Source organism: Rhinoderma darwinii, chromosome 4 (assembly GCF_050947455.1).
Source record: "Rhinoderma darwinii isolate aRhiDar2 chromosome 4, aRhiDar2.hap1, whole genome shotgun sequence".
Classification (NCBI taxonomy): Eukaryota; Metazoa; Chordata; class Amphibia; order Anura; family Rhinodermatidae; genus Rhinoderma; species Rhinoderma darwinii.
The window spans coordinates 147,597,201-147,623,142 of record NC_134690.1 but is presented as its reverse complement, the minus strand read 5'-3'; the positions used below and the strand labels follow the sequence as shown (position 1 = coordinate 147,623,142).

The 25,942-nt window shown below is 43.8% G+C and overlaps 1 protein-coding gene across 1 annotated transcript in view; it reads left to right on the top strand.

Moving 5' to 3' along the window:
• Positions 1–25,942, top strand: part of CCDC39 (coiled-coil domain 39 molecular ruler complex subunit) — an 80,846-nt gene that overhangs the window by 35,426 nt on the left and 19,478 nt on the right. The window contains exons 11-17 of the mRNA XM_075861667.1: positions 4,503–4,667; positions 11,282–11,419; positions 12,282–12,490; positions 12,969–13,092; positions 14,234–14,393; positions 14,477–14,583; positions 16,879–17,019. Coding sequence (XP_075717782.1) covers positions 4,503–4,667; positions 11,282–11,419; positions 12,282–12,490; positions 12,969–13,092; positions 14,234–14,393; positions 14,477–14,583; positions 16,879–17,019 — 1,044 coding nt within the window. The remainder of the gene's footprint in view (positions 1–4,502; positions 4,668–11,281; positions 11,420–12,281; positions 12,491–12,968; positions 13,093–14,233; positions 14,394–14,476; positions 14,584–16,878; positions 17,020–25,942) is intronic.

The following is a 25,942-nucleotide window of genomic DNA, read 5'->3' as shown; positions in this document are numbered from 1 at the left end:
CGGCGACAGGGTCAGGAGTGCCCAAGGCTCATTGATGTGAGTGGTGAGCAAGGGCTTGCGTGTTTTTGCCCAATCCCACAGAAGATCTACTGTAGCACAAATTGACGCATAGTCGCAGATCGTTCAGAGGCCATGCGATCCCCCGTCCATTGCTGAAACCGCCTATAATGGGCACGTGATGAACGCCAGGTCTGTGTGTCTCTTACATGGGAAAGAGATGGCAACAGGATGCACTATGGGAAGAAGGCAAACTGACCGAGGCAGTGTGAAGCTCTGGGCAATGTTCTGCTAGGAAACCTTGGTTCTTGGCATTCATGTGGATGTTACTTTGACACGTACCCCCTACCTTAACATTGATGCAGACCAGGCACATCTCTTCCTGGCAATGGTTTCCCTAATGGCAGTGGCGTCTTTCGGCAAGGATAATGTGCCTGGCCACACTGCAAAAATTGTTCAGGAATGGTTTGAGGAACATGGCAAAGAGCTCAAGGTGTTAACTTGGCCACCTTATTCCCCAGATCTCAATCCGATTTGAGCTTCTGCGGGATGTGCTACAAAAACAAGTCCATGAAGGAACTTAAAGGTCTTAAAGGATCTGCTGCTATCATTTTGGTGCTAGATACCATAGGGCACCTTCAGAGATCTTGTGTACTTTATGTCTCGACATGTCACAGCAGTTTTGGTGGCACGAGGGGTAGCTACACAATATTAGGCAGGTGGTTTTACTGTTATGGCTGACTGTGTGTATGTGTATATGTATGCGTGTATATACACTACCGTTCAAAAGTTTAGGGTCACTTAGAAATGTCCTTATTTTTGCAAGAAAAGCACAGTTTTTTTTTCAATGAAGATTAACATTAAATTAATCAGAAATACACTCTATACATTGTTAATGTGCTAAATGACTATTCTAGCTGCAAACGTCTGGTTTTTAATGCAATACCTACATAGGTGTATAGAGGCCCATTTCCAGCAACCATCACTCCAGTGTTCTAATGGTACATTGTGTTTGCTAACTGTGTTAGAAGGCTAATGGATGATTAGAAAACCCTTGAAAACCCTTGTGCAATTATGTTAGCAGCGCTGTAAACAGTTTTTCTGTTTAGAGGAGCTATAAAACTGACCTTCCTTTGAGCTAGTTGAGAATCTGGAGCATTACATTTGTGGGTTCGATTAAACTCTCACAATGGCTAGAAAAAGAGAGCTTTCATGTGAAACTCGACAATCTATTCTTGTTCTTAGAAGTGAAGGCTATTCCATGCGAGAAATTGCCAAGAAACTGAAGATTTCCTACAACGGTGTGTACTACTCCCTTCAGAGGACAGCACAAACAGGCTCTAACCAGAGTAGAAAGAGAAGTGGGAGGCCCCGCTGCACAAATGAGCAACAAGACAAGTACATTAGAGTCTCTAGTTTGAGAAATAGACGCCTCACAAGTCCTCAACTGGCAGCTTCTTTAAATACTACCCGCAAAACGCCAGTGTCAATGTCTACAGTGAAGAGGCGACTCCGGGATTCTGGCCTTCAGGGCAGAGTGGCAAAGAAAAAGCCATATCTGAGACTGGCTAATAAAAGGAAAAGATTAATATGGGCAAAAGCACACAGACATTGGACAGAGGAAGATTGGAAAAAAGTGTTATGGACAGACGAATCGAAGTTTGAGGTGTTTGGATCACACAGAAGAACATTTGTGAGACGCAGAACAACTGAAAAGATGCTGGAAGAGTGCCTGACGCCATCTGTCAAGCATGGTGGAGGTAATGTGATGGTCTGGGGTTGCTTTGGTGCTGGTAAAGTGGGAGATTTGTACAAGGTAAAAGGGATTTTAAATAAGGAAGGCTATCACTCCATTTTGCAACGCCATGCCATACCCTGTGGACAGCGCTTGATTGGAGCCAATTTCATCCTACAACAGGACAATGACCCAAAGCACACCTCCAAATTATGCAAGAACTATTTAGGGAAGAAGCAGGCAGCTGGTCTATCTGTAATGGAGTGGCCAGCGCAGTCACCAGATCTCAACCCCATAGAGCTGTTGTGGGAGCAGCTTGACCGTATGGTACGCAAGAAGTGCCCATCAAGCCAATCCAACTTGTGGGAGGGGCTTCTGGAAGCATGGGGAGAAATTTCTCCCGATTACCTCAGCAAATTAACAGCTAGAATGCCAAAGGTCTGCAATGCTGTAATTGCTGCAAATGGAGCATTCTTTGACGAAAGCAAAGTTTGAAGGAGAAAATTATTATTTCAATATAAAAATCATTAATTCTAACCTTGTCAATGTCTTGACTATATTTTCTAGTCATTTTGCAACTCATTTGATAAATATAAGTGTGAGTTTTCATGGAAAACACAAAATTGTCTGGTAGACCCCAAACTTTTGAACGGTAGTGTATGTTTGTGTGTGTGGTGTGTGTGTGTGTGTGTGTGCATATATATATATATATATATATATATATATATACACACACATCATTGAGAGGTGTATCCTACCATCAGCGCCACTGCTCCTCTTCATCCCATTTTCTCTGACTCTCTATATGCTTTTGCATTCTCTTTCCTGCTCCTGAACTTGACTTATTTTTGACTGAGTCTTTGCTTGTTACCCTTAACTTCGGATGGTTTCTTCAAAAGTTTTTCATTGACTAAGATCTTGGCTAGCCTGTGAGAACACTTTACATTCATGCCAATGCCATCATTTTCATTATGCAGGATCTTGCGACTTGACCTGTGAGTCTTCTGAATGCAGTCCAAACGTCCTTGCAGGGCTCCGTGGTGAAGGTTTACCAATAGGATTGCCAACTGCCTGTAAATTTGTGTACAGTCTATTACAGGGATGTGTAGACAACTTGTTTAGAAGCTGGGGGTGCTTCTGCAGATCCATAAACTGGGCTGGTGAGGATTACATTTGCCCTGTGGAGCCAGATCAGCGTGCTGTTCTTCTGATAGGAGACATTAGTGGTACTATTCAGAACTATGCTATGATTGTTGGGACTACAGTTGTCCCTACGTCTGGTGATATTTTTTATGAGCAATATTCAAAACTTAGATGAATAATCCTGTTTGCCATGTCTCTGCTAGCATCAATTTTTGGGGATGAAGAGAATCCACTTTTCCAGCTATTACAAGAAAGTGTCTCAAACCAATATTTTATACAAACATCACTAACCAGTAATATGTTAACATTAAAGGTTTTTTTTCACCTTCTGACAACTGGTGACCTATCCACCGGTACATGATTTGTGGGGATCTGACACCCAGACCCCGCACAGATCAGCTGGTGCAGTGCATCTGTGCATCGGACGTACAAGCCGGAAGCAGTTGGCTCCGGCCACGGAATAGTGGCTGAGCTGCAGTCCTGCAGCTCTGCTCCTAGTCAAGTGAATAGGAGCATACCTGCAGTTCTGCAGCACGGCCGCTATGCTATGTATGGAGCCAACTGTTTCTGGCTCCGTACATAGCATTATGTGCCATAATATCCGGTGCCCGCAGGCCACTGGAGCGGCTTTATGGTGCGGGGTCCGGGTGTCGGACCCGCACCGATGATATACTAATGACCTGTCCGGTGGATAGGTCATCAGTTGTCAGAAGGTGGAAAACCACTTTAACAATATATTTATAATGAGGATTATTCCACCCAAAATCTATGAACAGTCCATGAACAGAACAGAGGAGTAGTAGATTAAGTATTTAGTACATTTATAATACTCAACCAGCTAAACGCTAACCATTTTCTCTAAAACGGCAGGTCTTGTGGAGTTTTCCCGGGAACGCAGTGGTTTAGTATGTACCAAAATTTGACCAAGGAAGGACAACCGGTGAACTGGCGACTGGGTCATGAGTGCCTAAAGGCTCATTGATCTTCGTTTAAGATAGCCCTTACTGTCAGAATTAAAAGGGGGAGCGAGGCTGCACATTTCTGCTGCATTAGCTGTTAGCTGGGAAATGCATTACATGGCACCCATTCAAAAAACCAACCTCTATGATGTCTATATGTTCTTATAGGATAGATGTAATGAGGTTTGTTCAGATAGGACAATCCCTTTAAATCTTTCAGACTTTGCCAGACACCATCATCCAATTGCTCTTGAAGGAAATTATTATTTTCCCAGCTGTATTGTTTGTAAAGAAAATGAGTTACTGGAGCTATATGACTGCACTTTCTACTTCTGCAGTGATGCAAATATGCACACAAAGGCAAAATGAGTGGGCATATTTATGAAAAGACCTTTGAGAGGTTATAAAAGGGTTGTCCAGGATAAGAAAAACATGGCTGCTTTCTACCTAAAACACTGCCACACCAGTCCCTAGGTTGTGTATGGCATTACAGCTCCGCCCCATTCACTTTAACGGAGCTTAGCTATAATACCAGCCACAACCCATGAACAGATGTGGCGCTGTTTCTGAAAGAAAGCAGTCATGTTTTTTTTAATCCTGGACAACCCCTTTAATGTCTGACCACAATGTTTTATACTTCCTCTCACTTTGAGTGTTTATATATACAGGATTTCCAGATACAACAACTGGAGCGCAGACTAGCAAGGTTGAAAGGGGAAGTCAACACAGATGAAAAACATACACTGGAAATGAGAGTATCTGATCTCAGTAAAACGTTTGATGAGCGCCAAGCTTCTCTTAATATCCTAAATTCTCAGCACAAGAAAATCCAGGTAAGCGCTTGTCTTAGTAAATAGATACGAGTAGTTAACACATTCAGATCCGCCTGTTTTGGCGTTATGGACACCGATGATTTTTTCAAATCTGACATGGGTCGCTTTATGTGGTAATAACTTGGGAATGCTTTTAACTATCCAAGCGATTATGAGAATGTTTTCTCGTGACATATTGTACTTTATGTAAGCGAAAAAATTTGGTCGATAAATTCAATATTTATTTGTGAAAAACTCTTTTAGAGAAAATGTGCAAAAATTTGGATTTTATAAATTTTTATGTATCTACTTGTAAAACAGATAGTAATACCACACAAAATAGTTACTAGTTAATATTTACCATATGTCTTCTTTATGTTTGCATAGTTTTTTTCACGTCCTTTTATTTTTCTAGGACGTTACAAGGCTTAAAACTTTCGCAGCAATTTCTCACATTTTCAAGAAAATGTTAAAAGGCTATTTTATTCAGGGACCAGTTCAGTTGTGAAGTGGCTTTGAGGGCCTTATATATTAGAATGTCCCCATAAATCACCCCATTTTGAAAACTGAACCCCTCAAAGTATTCAAAACAGAATTCAGAAAGTACAAATTCAATTTTTTTTGCCGATATTCATTCGTAATACATTTTTTTTCTGTTAGGCTATATTCACGTGACCGTGAAAAAAAAAGGCCATTAAAAACTGATCAACTGTCGGTTTTTCATGGTTGTTTTGCATCAGTGTGTCTCCAAATTTTCATCCATTTCCAGTCCGTCTGTCCGTTTTATTGGCCGTTTGACATCTGTTTTGCTTCCGTTTTCATGGCCGTTAAAAAAACTGATGAATTTCATTTGTCAGGCTTTTTTTGTCCCAACCCCCTGAAAACACCCAAAGGAAGGTCATTGTCATGATTGTTTCACAGCCCCCCTGTATGTGATGCCACACAGCCCCCCTGTATGTGATGCCACACAGCCCCCCTGTATGTGATGCCACACAGCCCCCCTGTATGTGATGCCACACAGCCCCCCTGTATGTGATGCCACACAGCCCCCCTGTATGTGATGCCACACAGCCCCCCTGTATGTGATGCCACACAGCCCCCCTGTATGTGATGCCACACAGCCCCCCTGTATGTGATGCCACACAGCCCCCCTGTTGATGATGGCAAACAGCCCACCTGTAGATGATGGCACACAGCCCACCTGTAGATGATGGCACACAGCCCCCCTGTAGATGATGGCACACAGCCCCACTGTAGATGATGGCACACAGCCCCACTGTAGATGATGGCACACAGCCCCACTGTAGATGATGGCACACAGCCCCACTGTAGATGATGGCACACAGCCCCACTGTAGATGATGGCACACAGCCCCCCTGTAGATGATGGCACACAGCCCCCCTGTAGATGATGGCACACAGCCCCCCTGTAGATGATGGCACACAGCCCCCCTGTAGATGATGGCACACAGCCCCCCTGTAGATGATGGCACACAGCCCCCCTGTAGATGATGGCACACAGCCCCCCTGTAGCTGATGGCACACAGCCCCCCTGTAGCTGATGGCACACAGCCCCCCTGTAGCTGATGGCACACAGCCCCCCTGTAGCTGATGGCACACAGCCCCCCTGTAGCTGATGGCACACAGCCCCCCTGTAGCTGATGGCACACACCCCCCCTGTAGCTGATGGCACACAGCCCCCCTGTAGCTGATGGCACACAGGCCCCCTGTAGATGATGGCACACAGCCCCCCTGTAGATGATGGCACACAGCCCCCCTGTAGATGATGGCACACAGCCCCCCTGTAGATGATGGCACACAGCCCCCCTGTAGATGATGGCACACAGCCCCCCTGTAGATGATGGCACACAGCCCCCCTGTAGATGATGGCACACAGCCCTCCTGTAGATGATGGCACACAGCCCTCCTGTAGATGATGGCACACAGCCCCCCTGTAGATGATGGCACACATCCCACCTGTAGATGATGGCACACATCCCACCTGTAGATGATGGCACACAGCCCACCAGTAGATGATGGCACACAGCCCCCCTTTAGATGATGGCACACAGCCCCCTGTAGATGATGGCACACAGCCCCCCTGTAGATGATGGCACACAGCCCCCCTGTAGATGATGGCACACAGCCCCCCTGTAGATGATGGCACACAGCCCCCCTGTAGATGATGGCACACAGCCCCCCTGTAGATGATGGCACAGAGCCCCCCTGTAGATGATGGCACACAGTCCCCCTGTAGATGATGGCACACAGCCCCCCTGTAGATGATGGCACACAGCCCCCCTGTAGATGATGGCACACAGCCCCCCTGTAGATGATGGCACACAGCCCCCCTGTAGATGATGGCACACAGCCCCCCCCCTGTAGATGATGGCACACAGCCCCCCCCTGTAGATGATGGCACACAGCCCCCCCCTGTAGATGATGGCACACAGGCCCCCCCCTGTAGATGATGGCACACAGGCCCCCCCCTGTAGATGATGGCACACAGCCCCCCTGTAGATGATGGCACACAGCCCCCCTGTAGATGATGGCACACAGCCCCCCTGTAGATGATGGCACACAGCCCCCCCCCTGTAGATGATGGCACACAGCCCCCCCCTGTAGATGATGGCACACAGCCCCCCCCTGTAGATGATGGCACACAGGCCCCCCCCTGTAGATGATGGCACACAGGCCCCCCCCTGTAGATGATGGCACACAGCCCCCCCCTGTAGATGATGGCACACAGCCCCCCCCTGTAGATGATGGCACACAGCCCCCCCCCTGTAGATGATGGCACACAGCCCCCCCCCTGTAGATGATGGCACACAGCCCCCCCCCCTGTAGATGATGGCACACAGCCCCCCCCCCTGTAGATGATGGCACACAGCCCCCCCCCTGTAGATGATGGCACACAGCCCCCCCCCTGTAGATGATGGCACACAGCCCCCCTGTAGACAATGGCACACAGCCCCACTGTAGCTGACGTCACACAGCCCCACTCTAGATGATGGCACACAGCAGAACCCGCAAGACTAGAGACCACACCTGAAGAGGACGGCGCTGTATTGGTGAGTGTGTAGTGCATTCAGTTTCATCGTGCCGCCGATAGCCAGCAAGGGAACCAATATTTCCCCTTGCCTCGTGAATCCCCATGTCACAGGTCCGTTTTTAACGGTTGTTACATATATTGACAGCCGTTAAAAACGGATCCATTTAGTTCTATGGGGGCCGTCTGGCCGTGACAACGGCCAAAAATAGGACATGTCTTATTTTTTGACGGCCAATATTCACGGGCCGTTAAAGAAACGGCCGTGTGAATACACCCATAGAACATCATTGTTCTGAAAACGGCCGTGTGACGGCCATTCAAAGAACGTCCGTCACACGGCCGTTTTTCACTGTCGTGTGAATGTAGCCTAACACAGAAGGTTTCACCAGAGAAACGCAACTCAATATTTAATGCCCAGATTCTGCAGTTTTTATAAATATTCCACATATTCCACATGGCCCTAGTTTGCTAATGCACTGAAACACAGGCCTCAGAAGCAAAGGAGCACCTAGAGGATTTTGGGTCCTCCTTTTTAAGGAATATATTTAAGGCACTATGTCAGGTTTGAAGAGGGCTTGTTGTGCCTAAACAGTCTTAACCCCCCAAAAGTGTCCCAATTTTGGAAACTACACCCCTGAAGGAGTTTTACTAGTGGTATAGTTAGCATTTTGACCGCACAGTTTTTTTTGCAGAATTTAGTGCAATTAGTCTGTGAAGATGAAAATATACTTTTTTTTTCTGCTAAAACAAAGAATTTTTACAAGGAATAAAGGAGAAAAAGCACCCCAACATTTGTAAAGCAATTTCTCCAGATTACGGCAATACCCCATATGTGGTCATAAGCTGATGTTTGGACCCACAGCAGGGCTCAGAAGGGAAGGAGCGCCTTTTCGATTCTGGAGGGCAGATTTTGCTGGAATAGTTTTCAGTGTCATGTCGCATTTGCGATGCCCTAGAGGGACCAAAACAGTGGAAACCCCCCAAAAGTGACCCCATTTTGGAAACTACACCCTCAAGGAATTTTTCTAGGGGTATAGTTTATCATTTTGACTCCACAGGTTTTTTGTAGAATTGAGTGGAATTAGGCCATGAAAATTAATATCAATATATTTGTCCACTATGTTGAACTTTTTAATTTTTGAATTCAGCAATTTCTCCCGAGTACGGCAATACCCCATATGTGGTAATAAATGTTTTTGTATTAGAAATTAATTAACCCTTTCAGGACTGATCCTTTTTTTGCTTTTTCATTTTTGTTTTTCACTCCCTGCCTTCCAAGAGCCATAACTTTTTTTTTCTTTTTCCGTCAATAGAGTGGTGTGAGGGCTTATTTTTTCCGGGAGGAGTTGTAGTTTCTATTGACACCATTTAAAATACCATATAATGTACTGGGAAATTGAAAATAAATTATTTGCGGGCTGAAATTGGAAAAAACGGATTCCTCCATTGTTTTTTGGGTTTTGTTTTTATGTCTTTGACCGTGTGATAAAAATGACAACTTAACTTTATTCTGCATCTCAATACGATTACGGGGATACCAAATTTATATAGTTTTTTTTTAATATTTTACTACTTTTACAAAAAAAAAGATTATTTAAAATATAAAAATTATAAAAATTGTTTTGTATCACCACATTCTGGGAGCCAGAACTTTTTTATTTTTTGGTAGATTGAGGGGTGTGAGGGCTTATTTTTGGCAGGACGAGCTGTAGCTTTTATTGGTACCATTTTATGGTACATACAACTTTTTCTTAAAACATTTTTTTAGTGCTAAGGTGACTAAAAAAACTGAGATTTTGGCATTTGAAATTCTTTATTTCTTACAGTGTTCACCGTGCGCAATAAATTCTGTTTTGCTTTATTCTGCAAGTCGGTACGACTACGGCGATACCATATGTATATAGTTTTATTTAAGTTTTGCAAGGTTTACACAATAAAATCACATTTTCATTAAATAATGTTTTTGTGTTGCCACATTCAGACAAAAAAGCTGTGTAAGGGCTTGTTTTTTGCGGGACGAGTTGTAGTTTTTATTCGTACTATTTTGGGGTAGATGCGACTTTGATCACTTTTTATTCTATATCTTGGTGACCAAAAAATAGCGATTCTGGCATTGTTTTTCATAAAAAAAAATCTGCGGTGTTCACCGTGCGGGAAAAATAACATTATAGTTTTATAGATTGGGTTGTTACTAACGCGGTGATGCCAAATATGTGTACTTTTTTTAACGTTTATTTTTTTCCAATCATAACACTTATTATATGAAAAAAAGCAGTGTTTGTTTTTGTAACTTATAACTTTTATTTTGACACTTTTATAAAACATTTTTATAAACTTTTTTTTTTTTACTTTTTTTTTTTTTTACCTGCAGCTCTGATTGCTGCTAGAATACATTACAGTACCTAGTAGTGTAATGTATTCCAACGGTCAGTGTGATGTCACAGTCACTCTGACAGTAAGCCTATTTACACACCCTCTTTACGGACGTAATTTGGGCGTTTTAACCTCGAATTACGTCCGAAAATAAGGCACCAAAGTGTCGGCAAACATCTGCCCATTCATTTGAATGGGCTTTACGATGTTCTGTGCCGACGGTCATTTTTTTTACGCGCCGCTGTCGAAAGACGGCGCGTAAAAAAGACGCCCGCGTCAAAGAAGTGCCTGTCACTTCTTGAGACGTAATTGGAGCCGTTTTCCATTGACACCATGGAAAAACCGCTCCAATTACGTCCGTAATGGACGCAGCGAAAAGCGCCTGCACATGCCATTACGTCTGAAATGCCGGAGCTGTTTTCTCCTGAAAACAGCTCTGTAATTTCAGCCGTAACGGAGAGTGCCGTGTGAACATACCCTTAGGCTTCCATACACGGCAGACCCAGAGGCCGTTGTCTGGCTTCCGGATGCATCACAACTATTGGCAACCCCCCACAATTGCATTGGGGCTGCCAATGTGCTACAAACCCCCTAAATGCAGCGATCACAATCAATCGCTGCATTTAAAGGGTTAATTGCTGAAATCAGTGGCGATGACACCGACAGTGTGCATCGGGAATGACAGTGACTTCCTGTCACTCTGACAGGAAGCCTATCGGGACCAGCCGGAGGCTAGTCCTGATAGACTTCCGTCCATGGCAGAAACGGAGGCCATTGTTTGGCCTCAGGTTGCCATGCCATCTATTGGGAAACACCGCAATTTCATCATGGGGTCTGCCGATGTGCTAGAAACCCCTAAAATGAGGCGATCGCAACCGATCGCCGCATTTAAGTGCTTAATTGCCCAAATCAGCGGCAAAAGACCGCTGGCCGCCAAGAGTGGAGTGTCAGCTGTTGGAGACCGCTCATTGCCCGGTTCCCAGTGCACACAGTCGCCGACATTGTGCACCGGGAACGACTCAGTAACTATACATCCTCGTGTGGGACGTAACCTCCTGCGACGACGTATAGTTACTGAGTTGTGCGGGTAGGGGTTAAGGGGACAGAGGGCATATTTGACGAGTCTCATCTTACAATAAGTTTTACTATCTGTTTTATCTGTCTTTTGTACCTGTTTATTTGTTGACTGAATTACACTTGCTTATAAACAGGGAGATGTTCGTAACATCAAACGGGAGCTTGAAAAAAACGGCCAGGAGAAGGAGAATCTAAACAGCAAAATGGAAGAACTTAAACTATTCAACAACATGTCCGATAAAGAATTACAAAAGCTCAGGACATCCAAACAGGTAATTCATTTTCTTTAAACCAATGCTTCTAGTGGAAATTTAGGCTTGATTTGGAAACTGCCATACTCTACACCAACATCAAAGTCCAAAGACATTAATTCCTTCCTTTTTCTAGGCCTTTCATCTGTGCTGTGAGCCATTCTATATTACATTTTTTGATTGCTAGAGGCTTCATTGTTCTAACTGATATAGATAATAATCTTTATGCAATCAAAAGTATAAAGCTGGCAGTATATGCAGGTGCATAGTTAACAGTATCTGAAAATACAGGTACAAAGGATTTTTGGTAAAGTTGGTCCCTTGTAGAACAATTCCATAAATATATGTAGATAAATAATTCAACTATTAATTTACACTACTTTGGTTGCACTGGTTAAATTAGATATATGTCTGCCTTTTTAAAGGGGTTCTCTAGCAAGAAACAATTGATGGCCTATCCTCAGGATAGGCCATCAATATCTGATCGGGGGGGGGGGGGTCTGACTCTCGACACTCCCACTAATCCGCTATTTTGAAGGGGTTGTGGTGCTTGACCGACATACTTGTAGCGGCAGTTCACAGTATTGCAGCCTTTTCATATTTACTTGAAACAGCTTATCGGCGGGTGTGCCGAGAGTCCGTCACCCACTGATCAGAAATTAATGGTCTTTCTTGAGGATAAGCCATAAATTGTTCTCACTGAAAAAAACCCTATAAGCTAAGTCTTCCACATTTTTCTTTGTTATGTATGGGTAGAATAAGCCTTGTGTTGTTGATGTAAGTCAGGTGGTTAGATAAAGACTAACTTTGTTAAATTATACACTTGGTGTGTGTTCTGTCTGTGACTGGATTTTTGTCTTCCATTTGTGTTTATATTTTGTAGGATTTAATGGTTGACGACAATATCCTGAAACTGGAAATCAAACGACTGAGAGACATGTTACACAATAAAGCAGATGATGTGTTCTCTTTGGAAAAACGTAAGCTGCAATTGCAGGCTGCTATGAAAGAGCGGACACAAGAGATTGGTATACACAAAGAGATGCTGAAATCTCAGATACGGCTTGTAGACCAGGAGAGACAGACTATAAGGTATTATCTTTTAATCTCACTATAGGATGTGAAAATTGTACGTTTTTTATTCAAATTTTGCTAAAGAGAATGTGGAGTCTAAAGGCTGGAACACCCGAAATGTCTTTGACCACTCACATTGAGTGTTACTCAGCAGTGTGCACAGTCAATCAGCTGTCAGCATGTAGAGGAACCTGATAAATTATGTATTCTAAAGACGACTGGGCAGGTATAAGACCACTAATAAATATTCATGAGCAGCCATTTAGATTAAGAAACACATGAAATCCAGGAGGATGATAAAGTTATATAAAGAAATTAATCCTCTCATAGTACAAAATAAAAGTGTTGCATAAATATGAAATGATTGATCTCAAAGCATTTTGGGGACAGATGCTCTATAAGTTAAATGCGCTAAAGATCTGTGCATTCTTTATTTTTATGTATAATTTAAAATTTGACGTTACATTTATAATGACAAACTCTTGCCTCTATACAGTCAAGAACTTCATGAGAGACTTGCAAAAGTTGATAAAATGAGAAAAAGATTTGAAATAATTACTGTTGCAATGATGCCACCAGAGGGCGAAGAGGAAAAGTCACAGGCATTTTATATCATAAAGGTAATGACAAACAGATTGAATGACTACTATAAATCTAGTCCTTCAAGAAAATGGTGTAAATAAGTATTCAGTACAGAACTGTCCAAAATAACAGTACACTCCAAAATAAATATTAAATAGCTATGAAAGAAGTAAAGTACTGTACACAGCAGTAGGCCACGTGTAGCCGTCCGGTGCTCTCCATGCAGCCCCTGGCTCCCCTCTTTTATATGTGTACTGTCTGTGATATTTCTTTCTTTCTCATTGCTTATATAGCACCATCATATTCCGCATTGTAGTACAGAGATTGTCATTATACACATCAGCCCCTGTACTCAATAGGGTTCACAATCTAACTTCATTATCTCACATCACTGGGGCCAATTTCATGGAAGGCCAGTTAACCTATTATTTTTGGAGTATGGAAGGAAACCAGAGAACCCGGAGGAAAGCCACACAGACAGATACAAACTCCATGCAGATGTGGTCCTTGGTAAGATTCGAACCCAGGTCTCCAGTGCTGCAAATCAACAGTGCTAACCAATAACAAGACACCATATAGCACCATAATAAATGATTTTCAGACCACAGAGTCCCAGATGGTGAAAATTGTAATCTTCAAAACCACTTTTTTTGGTGTGAGACTACAGTAATATAGGGGTTTTACTTGCTATACACATTTGTGGCTTATCGATAAGTTCTGCGGAAAGTGTTTGATCAGTGAGACTCTGATTGCAGGAACCACACCAATACCGAGAACAAGGGTCCTGTGTCCCGGCTTGCAGGAGAGAGGTGACCGCACATGTGCAGTCATCCTCCATCATTGCGTACGGGAGATACGGAAATAGTTGAGCACATCCAGTTGTTTCTGAATCTCCCATAGACTATAATGTAGAATCACTATGTTTGTGTGGTCACCACTCCGCTGCAAACAGGACACTAAATGTAATGTGCAGCCCTCGGATGGAGTCAAGGATCGCATCTTAGGGCCTTATAATGCACTAGGTTGACCATGAGTTATATACTGTATAATGTGATATTTCATGTGGATTCTAATGGAACAAGGCCCCCTAGTGGACGAATCTCAATAGAAATCTTAGAATAATTAGTTATAGTTATTCTTGTGAGAATTATTATTTACTTAACATAATGTCCTTTTAAGGCTGCACAAGAAAAGGAAGAACTTCAGCGGGTTGGTGATGAGCTGGATGCTAAAATTCGCAAGGCTGAAAAGGAAGTCAGTGCTTTAGAGAATACCCTTCAAGTCATAAATGGCTGTAATACCTCCTACAGGAAATCATTTAACAAAGTGACTGAAACAAGTAAGCATTACTAGTAGTGAAACAAATGCTCTATAATGGTTTGTTTAAAGTACTTACTATATACATGATAACCTTAACCCTAGGTGAGGAGTATGAAGAAAAAATGCAACTAGAAGAGCAAAGAAAAGCCGCTGAGGAAAAATACAGGTACAAGAGAAGACAGATAAAGGAGATTCAGGAAGACATGCAGGTAAGATTTCTTTGTAAATACATTAAAGAAGCACTCCAGTGATTGGTATTTACCCCCATTTGAAAATGTGATGAAGGGCAATGTAGTCGGGTGTATTGGCTTACCGGGTATTTTATTTTACGGGTAGCTGCTCCAGTCTTGGCCACCGTTGGGTCACTTGATGACCATCCAAATGCTACATTGTCTGCTGCAGGAACCGGAAGTCAGTCTCTCAATTCAAGTCTATGTTCAGAGCTGCATTCACAATTCTTCTGGTTTCTGTTGGAAACAGTCCACAACAGTCTACAAGCTAAAAAGATCAGACACATTCCTAAAACTTAATTGAGCTCCTATAATGCCTCATGTGAGTTAGCCTTTTTTTTACATAAGATTACTATATAGTGCCACGTGTAAAAACTATAATTCCCAGAATTATTCTGGAGTTCAGGAAACATTCTCCATACAGTTGTCAGGCCAGCAGGTATTTTAGCTCTGAAGCATGCAGAATTGTGAATGCAGCTCTGGCTATTACACAAGATCTTACGTCAGACTCCGTTTTAGAGCAAAGTCACTAAACGCTGTAGGTAAAACTATATGGCCCACTCTTGTAAAACCACCGGTTTAATTTACTTGCAGAATTATAAAATGTTATTATTATTATGATACTATGATTCATTCCACCATCAACTAGTCACCTGTTCCTCCTACAGTTTTTCAGATGAGAAAATTATATTTTTAGTACACCTGTCATAGGGGTACACTATAAATTGGGCATTTACATTGTACAGCCGAAGAGTTAAAATAGCCCTGAATGTGAGATTGTAGGTTGCCTCACATCACTTCACATCACGTGGCCTAAGTTTGGAGTATACGCCGGAAAAAGATCCTGATGTATACTAAACATATGCTGTGACGGGTGCCTAACAGTGGCATCTGTCACCATAGACTAAAATAGTATACGTCATGAACTCTCATGACCCTATTCATGATGTATAAGTTAAACGGATACCAATATATTCTGTGGGTGTTGGACGCCCTTCTTAGGCAACCGCTCCATCACCCATAGACTATTATGGTATCTGTTTAACGTATGTTATTAAAAGCTATTAAAAAAACCATGATGTGATGTATACCATAAAGTGGCATCCATCACCTATAGGCTCCCATGTTAAAAATCAAACAAACCTATATTGCAGGTTAATATGTTTTTATGCGGGATCCTGTGGGATGGTTAGTGTAGTCAACTACGCTATTCCTTCCTTCACAAAAAAGGTGTTCCAACGTATACCAGCCTAACGTGGGCCAACAGGACACTCTTTTGGCCTCGGTCATGTTTTTGTGTGTGTGCTGGGAGCTTTCCCAATGTAGATGTTAAACGTAGGGCATCAACGTAACATGAAGGGGCCTCATTTATATGCAGCAGGAGACGCGCCCTGTAACCGCTTTAATAAGCATCATCGGGAACACTTTTGGTGATTCTGTAAGTGCCTGCTGGTTTAACTCAGGTAGATTCCTCTGTCTAAGGTTTACCTGTCTTACGACAGGTACGTCTTAATTTTTTTATTTTGGCATGATATTCAGCAGTGCCCTTCCCCACGGACTACAGAATTATCCCATTGACCTCCTATTACATACTGCTGTAAAATTGCCATTGTCGGTAGTTACTGGGGTAGGAGCTGCACAGGAGTTTTGAAAATCTGCAGATCCGATGTGGTATTTAAACTGAGAATTTTTCCTAATTACATTGTTAGTGTAAAAGCAATTCTCTTATAACTGGTGTAAAATCACATTCCCTGCAGAAATGTGTATAGAATGGGAAAAGAATTGAAAATCTGTGCACATAATATAGAGTACATGACCGAATACAGAGAGGATGAGAGGACGCACCAGGAAGAAATAATAAGAAAACAGTGCAAAGGGGCCTTTGCGGGATATAAAATCCCAAGTCCGGGGCACAACTGAAGCTAAGATGGAAGCAGAAGTATTATTACTGGGGTTCTCCTCATTTATATACTAAACATTGTATGATCATTTGTGTAACACATAAATAGTGTTAACTTTTTTTGTAATCTTAAACTTCCCAGCAAATCTAGGGCAGTGTTATTTGTCAAATGGCCACAGATAAGATGGCAAAACGATATTAATATTGAAGTTTGACAAATGCTATCCGTAGGCATTACCCATTAGCGCTGTATCCAGCTGTACAGACACACTTACTGATAAAATACCTTCTTAATGTTGAAAGACAAACCAGACTTTGATAACCATGACAACAGGCGCTATATGATCTTTAAAGAAACGGTTACTTTATTCCAGATTATGAAAAACACCTTTGATAGCATGATGAAAGAGGAATCGTCGTACCAGGAGAAGGTGAATGAAATGCTTCCCGGCATTACACAGCTTAACAAAGAGACGGAGGATCAAAAGAAGAAGTTGGAGAGAGTCATGAAACAGGTTAATGTCCACAATTGTGCAGGAGAAACATGTTTTATACTCTGTACAGAACAGAGAAGTCGTTTCTTATAAGGATCGGTTTTGTTTCAAATGATTTTATGTTCACAAATGCTCAAACCTGTAATCTTTTCCCTTAGTAACTTTACAGCAGTCTTTAGAAAGTCTTTATCTTCCCCTAAAACATACACACGAATCTTCATTTTATGAGTTAGGCGGGATTCACACGACCGGGTCGTTCCCGAGCCCGAGTGTCGGCCGGTAAAATCGGCCATTTTGCCCGGCCGGTTTGCATAAAGTTATGCATCCGTGCCGGGCCGGGCAGATCCGGACAGTGACATCAGCGGCAGCTCCTGAAGGGGAATCCCCATGTGTTCGGGGATTCCGCTTCTGGAGTTTCCCCTGATGTCACTGCCCAGATATGGACAGAGACATCAAGCGCTCTGTCCAGGAGCGGAATCCCCGAACACACGGGGATTCCGCTCCTTCAAGGAGCTAAGTGCGGCTAGCACATAGCAGAGCGGGGAGATACCTCCCCGCTCTGCTATAGTGGCGTCGCTGCAGTAGTAGCAGCAGCAGCAGCTGCTGCTGCTACTACTACTAGCGGCGCCATCGAAGGTGTCGCCGAGCCAGGGTGCTTTTAACAAGCAGGAGAAGGGAGCCAGCGCAGCGCTCCCTTCCACCTGCTGTACACCCCGGCCCTGCCACACCGTGTACAGCGATGCCATTCGTCAGAATGGCATCAACTCCTCCTCACATGCACTCTGCGCTGTGAGGAGGAGGAGATAGAGCGCAAGAGCCGGAAAACCCGGCCGTCACTCGGGACACATCCCGGTGATGGCCGGGTATTACCCGGCCCCATAGACTTCTATGGGAGCCGGGCGGCCGGGTACCCGGGCGAAAATAGAGCATGTCCTATTTTTTGACGGGCGGTTTTCCCGGCCGTCAAAAAATCGGCCGTGTGAATAGCCCCATTAGGAGTCTATTATTCCTAATGCAGCCGGGTGCCGGCCGATTTATGAACGGCCGGCACCCGGCCGGGAAACCCTGCCGTGTGAATGAGGCCTTAATATAAAAGGATTACTTGACAAGCCAGCTTCAAAAGTGTAATTGCAGCAAAAAGCTAATTGAAGGTATTGAATGCACCCCTTTTTATAGTAGACCTATTACCTCTTAGCGTGGAGCTCACCTTATACTATATAGTACAAGGCCTTAGGGGGCGGTGCATGAGATTCAAAGAACACCCAAGGATGAGTCAAGCACCGCCCCCCTCAGGATCTACACTAGGCATAACAGTGTATCAATTTTGCTTGGAGTGTTCCTTTAAATTTATTTTTGCTTTATTCAGTTCTCTTTAAGTTTGCAGTAGGGGAACTAATCTTTTTCTGCATTTAAACAGTGATCTTGCTATGTGTTTTTAGTTTTTAATTCTAATTATGACTTGTGTATGTTTTCTATACCCTCCGCTCATAAAAGTTTTCCCAATGAATATTTCTCACCTATCCACAACTTTTCACCCCTATCTCCTATAGACTATTGGGACAGGTTGCATGCATGTGTGGCCTCCCTCCTTTTACTCCTCCACTCTGCTGCCGAATGAATTACAGTAAACTGGAAAAAGTAGTCGGATCCAACCAATTAAACATGTATGACTTATCCTTTGGATACGTGGCAAACGTGCAGTTGCATATAATCTACTGCTATCTGTAAGCAACCGTTTCAGGATGGAGCAAGAAGCACTGTAGTGTTTTTCAATGGGTTATCTAACAGATACCACAGAAAAACTTGTGCCCCAATGTTACTTTATCTCACTTCTCTCCGTTTCTGAGATCCCCAGAAGTATTTACTTTCCCCAGAAGCTTTTTTTCAGCTGTATTTTGGGAAGACTTGCACTGTAGATTTATTGCACCTTTAGGCCAGGATCACACTCAGTTTTGATGCAGTTTTTGTCTCCGTTTTTTTTAGCCAAAGCCAGAAGTGGATCCATCAGGTACGAAAGGTATAAAGAAAAGACTGATGGATCTCCTTTTCTTTTGTGTCCACTCCTGTGTTTAGCTCAAAAACCAGAGCCAACAACTGCCACAAAAACTGCATCAAAACTCTGTGTGTGATCCTGGCCTTAGGCGAGAATCGCACACGCATTTTTGATGCAGTTTTTGGCTTTGTTTTTTAACCAAACCTAAGAGGCGACGCAAAGGAAAAAAGATACATCAGTCTTTTTTCTTTATACCCTTTCTTCCTTTTGAATCCATTTCTGGCTTTGGCTAAAAAAAACTGCCACAAAAGGTGTGTGTGTGTTCGTTCGTGTGTGTTCGATCCTGGCCTAAGTGAGCCAGCATAGTCCAAACAGGATACCATTATATATAAAGACACATTGGGATAACAGAACTTTTAAAGAAAAACTACAGTAGGTGCATGAATCACACATCACACTGTACATCATACCCTCCAGCAGAGGCGTAGCTAGGTTCTCCAGCACCCGGGGCAAAGATTGTTTGGCGCCCCCCCCCCCCCAACCTCTTTCCCGACATCTCCTTCCCCCTCGCTGTGTTTGTTTTCTCTACCAATCGATGTGTCATTGCTTTTTATGTAACACATTTGTACATCTTACAAGCAATATGGTTCTATACACAACACAAGAACCAAGCTCCGTACATAAATACAACACAGCACAAATACAGCTCAATTTAGTGCAACCCCTGCCGTATAGGTGTGTACGGCGTAAAACTATAGCTCCCAGCATGGCCCGAACAATGATAAAGATATGCTGGGAGATGCTGTTTCACAAAAATAAATCCTATCATAATCATACCACCCATCATCTCGCTGCAGATCATACAGTGACTACAGTACTGATTAGAGGCAGAGTGAACATTTTTAGTGACTCACCGGTGACGTCTCAGATTCTAGTTCTTTTTCTCCATCCGGTCCAGACCTCTATGATGACTTCTCCCGGTCACAGCCCATTTCTACAGTTTTCCGCTCACATGTCTTCAGCTTCTCACTTTACCAACATTTCTGCACCTATAAATAAATATTAAGTTATCATTATACCACACACTACACCCCTAAATATAATAGTGCCATACACTGCACCTATAATTATAATAGCACCATACACCGTGTCCCACACACACACTGTGCCCCCTGTAGATAGAGCCCCCTGTAGATAGTGCCCCCATATAGCCCACCCCTGTATATAGTGTCCCACATATAACTCCCCCTATAGTGCTCTACAGATAGCCCACCCCTGTATATAGCCCCCTGTAGATATAGCCCAGCCCTGTATATAGTGCTCCACGTATAGCCCAACCCTGTATATAGCCCCCTGTAGATATAGCCCACCCCTGTATATAGTGCTCTACAGATAGCCCACCCCTGTATATAGCCCCCCTGTAGATATAGCCCACCCCTGTATATAGCCCCACTGTAGATAGTGCTCCACAGATAGCCCAACCATGTATGTAGCCCCCCTGTAGATATAGCCCACCCCTGTATAAAATGCTCCACATATAGTCCATCCCTGTATATAGTGCTCCACATATAGTCCACCCCTGTATATAGTTTCAGATAGCCCACCCCTGTATATAGTGCTCCACATATAGCCCACCCCTGTATATAGTTCTCCACATATAGCCCACCCCTGTATATAGCCCCCCTGTACATATAGTCCACCCCTGTATATAGTGCTCCACTAGATAGTCCACCCCTGTATATAGTGCTCCACAGATAGCCCACCCCTGTATATACTAGATACAGGGGTGGGCTATATGTGGAGCACTATATACAGGGGTGGACTAGATGTAAAAGGGGGCTATATACAGGGGTGGGCTTTCTGTGGAGCACTATAGGGGGAGATATTTGTGGGATATTATATACAGGGGTGGGCTATATCTACAGGGGGACTATATCTACAGGGGTGGGCTATATCTACAGGGGGACTATATCTACAGGGGTGGGCTATATACAGGGGTGGGCTATATCTATAGGGGGCTATATACTATATAGCCCCCCTGTAGCTTTAGCCCATCCCTGTATATGGTGCTCCATAGATAGCCCACCCCAGTATATAGCCCCCCCGTAGATAAAGTCCCCCTTGTAGATGAAGGCCCCCCCGTGAAGAAAAAGTCCCCCCCCCCGTAGATAAAGTCCCCCCGTAGACAAAGTCGTCCCCCTGTAGATACAGCCGCACACTTTTATTACAATTTAAAAAAAGCAAAAAAAAACAACAATTCAAACTCACCTTAATCCCGCTCCCACGCCGTCTGGCAGCCATGGAGACCTGCTCTCTTCTGCGCAGGTCTCCTGGGGGTTGAACGCAGCGTCTATGAAAGGCGCTTATTGGCTGGGCAGGATGACTTTCCCTGCCAGTCAGTCAGCGCCTTTCATCGACGGAAGCGTCACTGGTACAAAAGGTACCAGTCGCTTTATTCGTGGAAAGGCGCTGAATGGCCGGGCACGGAACGTGCCCGGTCATTCATTGCTTCTAATTATACCTGTGTCCTTGCGACACAGGTACAATTATAGTGCAGGAGGAGGGGGCGCTGGCGCCCCCCTCTAAGCTGCGCCCGGGGCACATGCCCCGCCTGCCCCCCCCTAGCTACGCCCCTGCCCTCCAGTCTCTAAAGGCGCAGGTCTCAAGTACAAGAGTTTGTTATATGCTGTAAGGCATAACCTCCTTAGCCTCTCCTGGAGGAGAACTATGCTGTGCAGATTAAGGGTATGTTCACACGGCCAAATTACGGACGTAATTCGGGTGTTTTACGCCTGGAATTACGTCCGAAATTACGGCTTGAATGCGTTGACAAACATCTTCCCATTGAAAGCAATGGGCTGACGTTTGTCTGTTCACACGAGGCGTATATTTATGCGTCGCTGTCAAAAGACGGCGCGTAAATAGACGCCCGCGCCAAAGAAGTGTCCTGTCACTTCTTGGGACGTAATTGGAGCCATTATTCATTGACTCCAATGAAAAGCAGCGCCAATTACGTCCGTAAGGGACGCGGCGTTCAAGCGCCTGCACATGCCGTTACGGCTGAAATGACGGGGCTGTTTTCTCCTGAAAACAGCCCCGTCATTTCGGCCGTTACGGACGCTGCCGTGTGAACATACCCTTACAGTTGGCACCCAGTTTATTTCTGAATTGTTGCTATACAACTACCCAGTAATATCGTCCTTTATTATTCAGGAATATATGAGACAACAGTAAGTTTATAATTGCAGGTTTTCACCACAACAGGAGATTTTTTTTTTTTGCCAAGTAAAGGGTAGACTATCTGAACAAATTATATAATTATAATAAATATAAAATGTATAGTAACAAATATATATAAATATGCTGAGCACATTTTTCAAAAGTGTCGGAGCTGGCTTAGTTAAGAGTTGTCCACAAAAATTCTCTCCAAACGCACAGAAATATATATATATATATATATATATATATATATATATATATATATATATATATATATATATATATATCGACAGCAACTATACAAGGCAATAAAAGTGGACAAAAAATGGTGTATCCAGCACTCTGATTAAAAAATATAAGGCTTTATTCGGTCATTTAAAAAAACCAGAACGATTAAAATGAAAATCCGGGGACCACGCTTACGCGTTTCGGACCTCTGGGGTCCTAAGTCATAGCTAGGTCCTTATGTTTTTTTAAAATGACCGAATAAAGCCTTATATTTTTTTAATCAGTGTGCTGGATACACCATTTTTTTGTCCACTTCCATTGCCAAAGTCTAATCTGACCTTTCTATTTTTGAGGCTGATTAATGGTTTGCACCTTGTGGTGAACATGGAAACCTAACGGCGCCCTGCGATTTCTTTGCGGGGGCGCCGATGGGGTGACAGAGAGAGCTCCCTCTGTCAAACACATTAGATGCCACTGGCACTTTTGACAGCGGCATCTAGTGAATAAAAAACTGCCGGAATCGGAGCGCCCTTCGATTCTGGCAGTTGCGGCAGGAGCCAGGCTGTGTATAACAGCCGTGCTCCTGCCGCTGATCGCGTGGGTACACTGACAGTACCCACCCTATCAGAGCGACGGATATATCCGTAGCTATGCGGGAACTATCACCTGCTGGTGACGGATATATCCGTCGCTCGTCATTAAGGGGTTAATTGATGATGGATTAACGAGGGAATAGCCCATTCAATAGCTTTTGAAATAATCGTCCAATTACCTTTGGTCCCTTGAAAAAGAGGCAGCTACATATTAAAGAGCTGTAATTCCTAAACCCTTCCTCAAATTAGGATGTGAATACCCTCAAATGGAAACTGAGAGTCTATACTTTAAGCCCATATTAATTTATATAACTGTATATTCAATATGTTTTGGTAAACAGCTAAAATGCCAAAACTTGTCACTGTCCAAATAATTCTAGTCAAAAATTATCCGCACTCCGCTTATATTAAACCATTTTTAGTCTTATCAGCGGTTTCCGTACGAGATTGCTGTCTCCCCAGTCACTGCTTTGCAGGTTTGATTGTGTTACGTCTGTATATTTGTGACTGCGGTGTGGGACACAATGGCTGCCCCACTTGTGAATTGCATGAAAGAAGTGCAGTGTGCAGTGATTTAGTTTTTTGTGGTCTAAGGCCTAATTCACAGGAACGTGTCCGTTTTGCGCGCGTAAAAAATGCAGTGTTTTGCACACGTTGCAGTTCCGTGTGTCATCAGTGTTTGGTGCGTGTCTGCGTTTTTTTTTGCGTGTATGGCATTCTTATGTCAAGTGGTTTTGACGTATTCAAAATGAAATGAAGGAGGTGATTTTCTTTTTCTCATAATTTTTTTAGCAACTGTTGCGCGAATCACGCACCGCACACGGATGTGTGTCAAGTATAGGACATGCAGTGAGTTTCACGCAGCGGACACACGCTGCGTGAAAAACACGGAATGTCTGAATGGCCCCATTGACTTACATAGGGACGTGTGTGATTTTCACGCGCGTATCGCGGACGTGAAATACGCTCGTGTAAATAAGGCCTAAGGGTGTGTCTGGTGCCGATATTTAGACTTTGTGCACAGTATGGAGAAAGTGTTTTGTCGTGAAGAAGTGTGTATGAATGGATAGAGAACCTCAAAGAAGGTCGCACAAGCGTCAGCCATGAAGGAGCTGGACGCCCGTCCACGACTGATGACAACATTGATTGTGCACGTGAACTTATTCTATTGGATAGACAATCACTATGAGGACGAAGATTCTCGTCTGATGAAGAGGTGTGGACAATGGTGCATTCGTGGCTCGTAACTCAGCCTAAAACATCTTTTAACCCCTACCCACACCAGGACGTAACTGTCCGTCGTTGTGGGAGGTTACTTCCCGCACGAGGACGTATAGTTACTGAGTTTATCCCGGTGCACACTGTCGGCGACAGTGTGCACCGGGGACCGGGAGGTCAGCTGTCGCCAACAGCTGACACTCCCCTCTTGCCGGCCAGCGTTCCTTTGCCGCTGATTTAGGTGAATTAACCCCTTAAATTCTGCGATCGGGTGCAATCGCCGAATTTTAGGGGTTTCTAGCATATCGGCAGACCCCCGTCCGAAATCGCGGGGTCTGCCGATAGTTAGTATGGCAAACGGAAGCCAAACAATGGCTTCCGGGTCTGCCATGGACGGAAGCCCATCAGGACCAACCTTCGGCTGGTCCTGATAGGCTTCCTGTCAGAGTGACAGAAAGTCACTGTGCCGTTCCCGATGCACACTGTCGGCGACAGTGTGCATCGGGAACTTGGAGATCAGCTGTCCCCGACAGCTGACACTCTCCAGTGTTGCCGATCAGCGGCTCATCGCCGCTGATTTCGGCAATTAACCCGTTACATGCGGGGCTCGATTGCGATCTCCGCATGTAGCGGGTTTGTAGCGCATCAGCAGCCCCCATGCAATCGTGGGGGCTTCTGATGCTTGTGATGGCACACGGGGGCCAAACAACGGCCCCCAGGTCTGCCATGTATGTCAGCCTATGAGGATCAGCCTCTGCTGATCCTCGTAGACCAACTGTCAGAGTGACTGTGACGTCACACTGACAGTTGGAATACGTTACACTACCTAGGTAGTGTAATGTATTCTAGCAGCGATCAGAGCTGCAGGTCAAAGAAGAGAATGTAAAAAGTAAAAAAAAGTTAATAAAAATGTTTTATAAAAGTGTAAAAATAAAAGGTTTTGTTTTCCTATAATAAGTCATTTATTATAGGGAAAAAATGAAAACGTTAAAAAAAAGTACACATATTTGGTATCGCCGCGTTCGTAACGGCCCAAACTATGAAACTATAATGTTAATTTTTCCGCACGGTGAACGGAGCAAACAAAATTAACGGAAAACTGTCAGCATCGCTATTTTTTGGTCACCACCCCTCCCAAGATATAGAATAAAAAGTGATCAAAAAGTCGCATTTACCCCAAAATGATACCAATAAAAACTACAACCCGTCCCGCAAAAAACAAGACCTCCCACAGCTTTTTTGACGAAAAAATAAAAAAGTTACGGCTCAGAATAGCGTGTCCCAGAAAATAAATTATTTTATAGAAACTTAATTTTATTGTGCAAACGCTGCAAAACGTAAAAAAAACTATACACATATGGTATCGGCGTAATCGTACCGACCGGCAGAATAAATTAAAACGTAATTTATTGCGCACGGTGAACGCTGTAATAAATAAAGAATTTAAAGCGCCAAAATTGCTGTTTTTTGGTCACCTTAGCTCTAAAAAAGATCCTGAGGGGCCAAAATGCTCACTATACCCCTAGAAAAATTCCTTGAGGGGTGTAGATTCCAAAATAGGGTCACTTTTGGGGGGTTTCCACTGTTTTGGTCCCTCCGGGGCGTTGCAAACCCGACATGGCACTGAAAACCAATCCAGCAAAATCTGCGCTCCAAAAGGCGCTCCCTCCCTCCTGAGCCTTGCTGTGGGTCC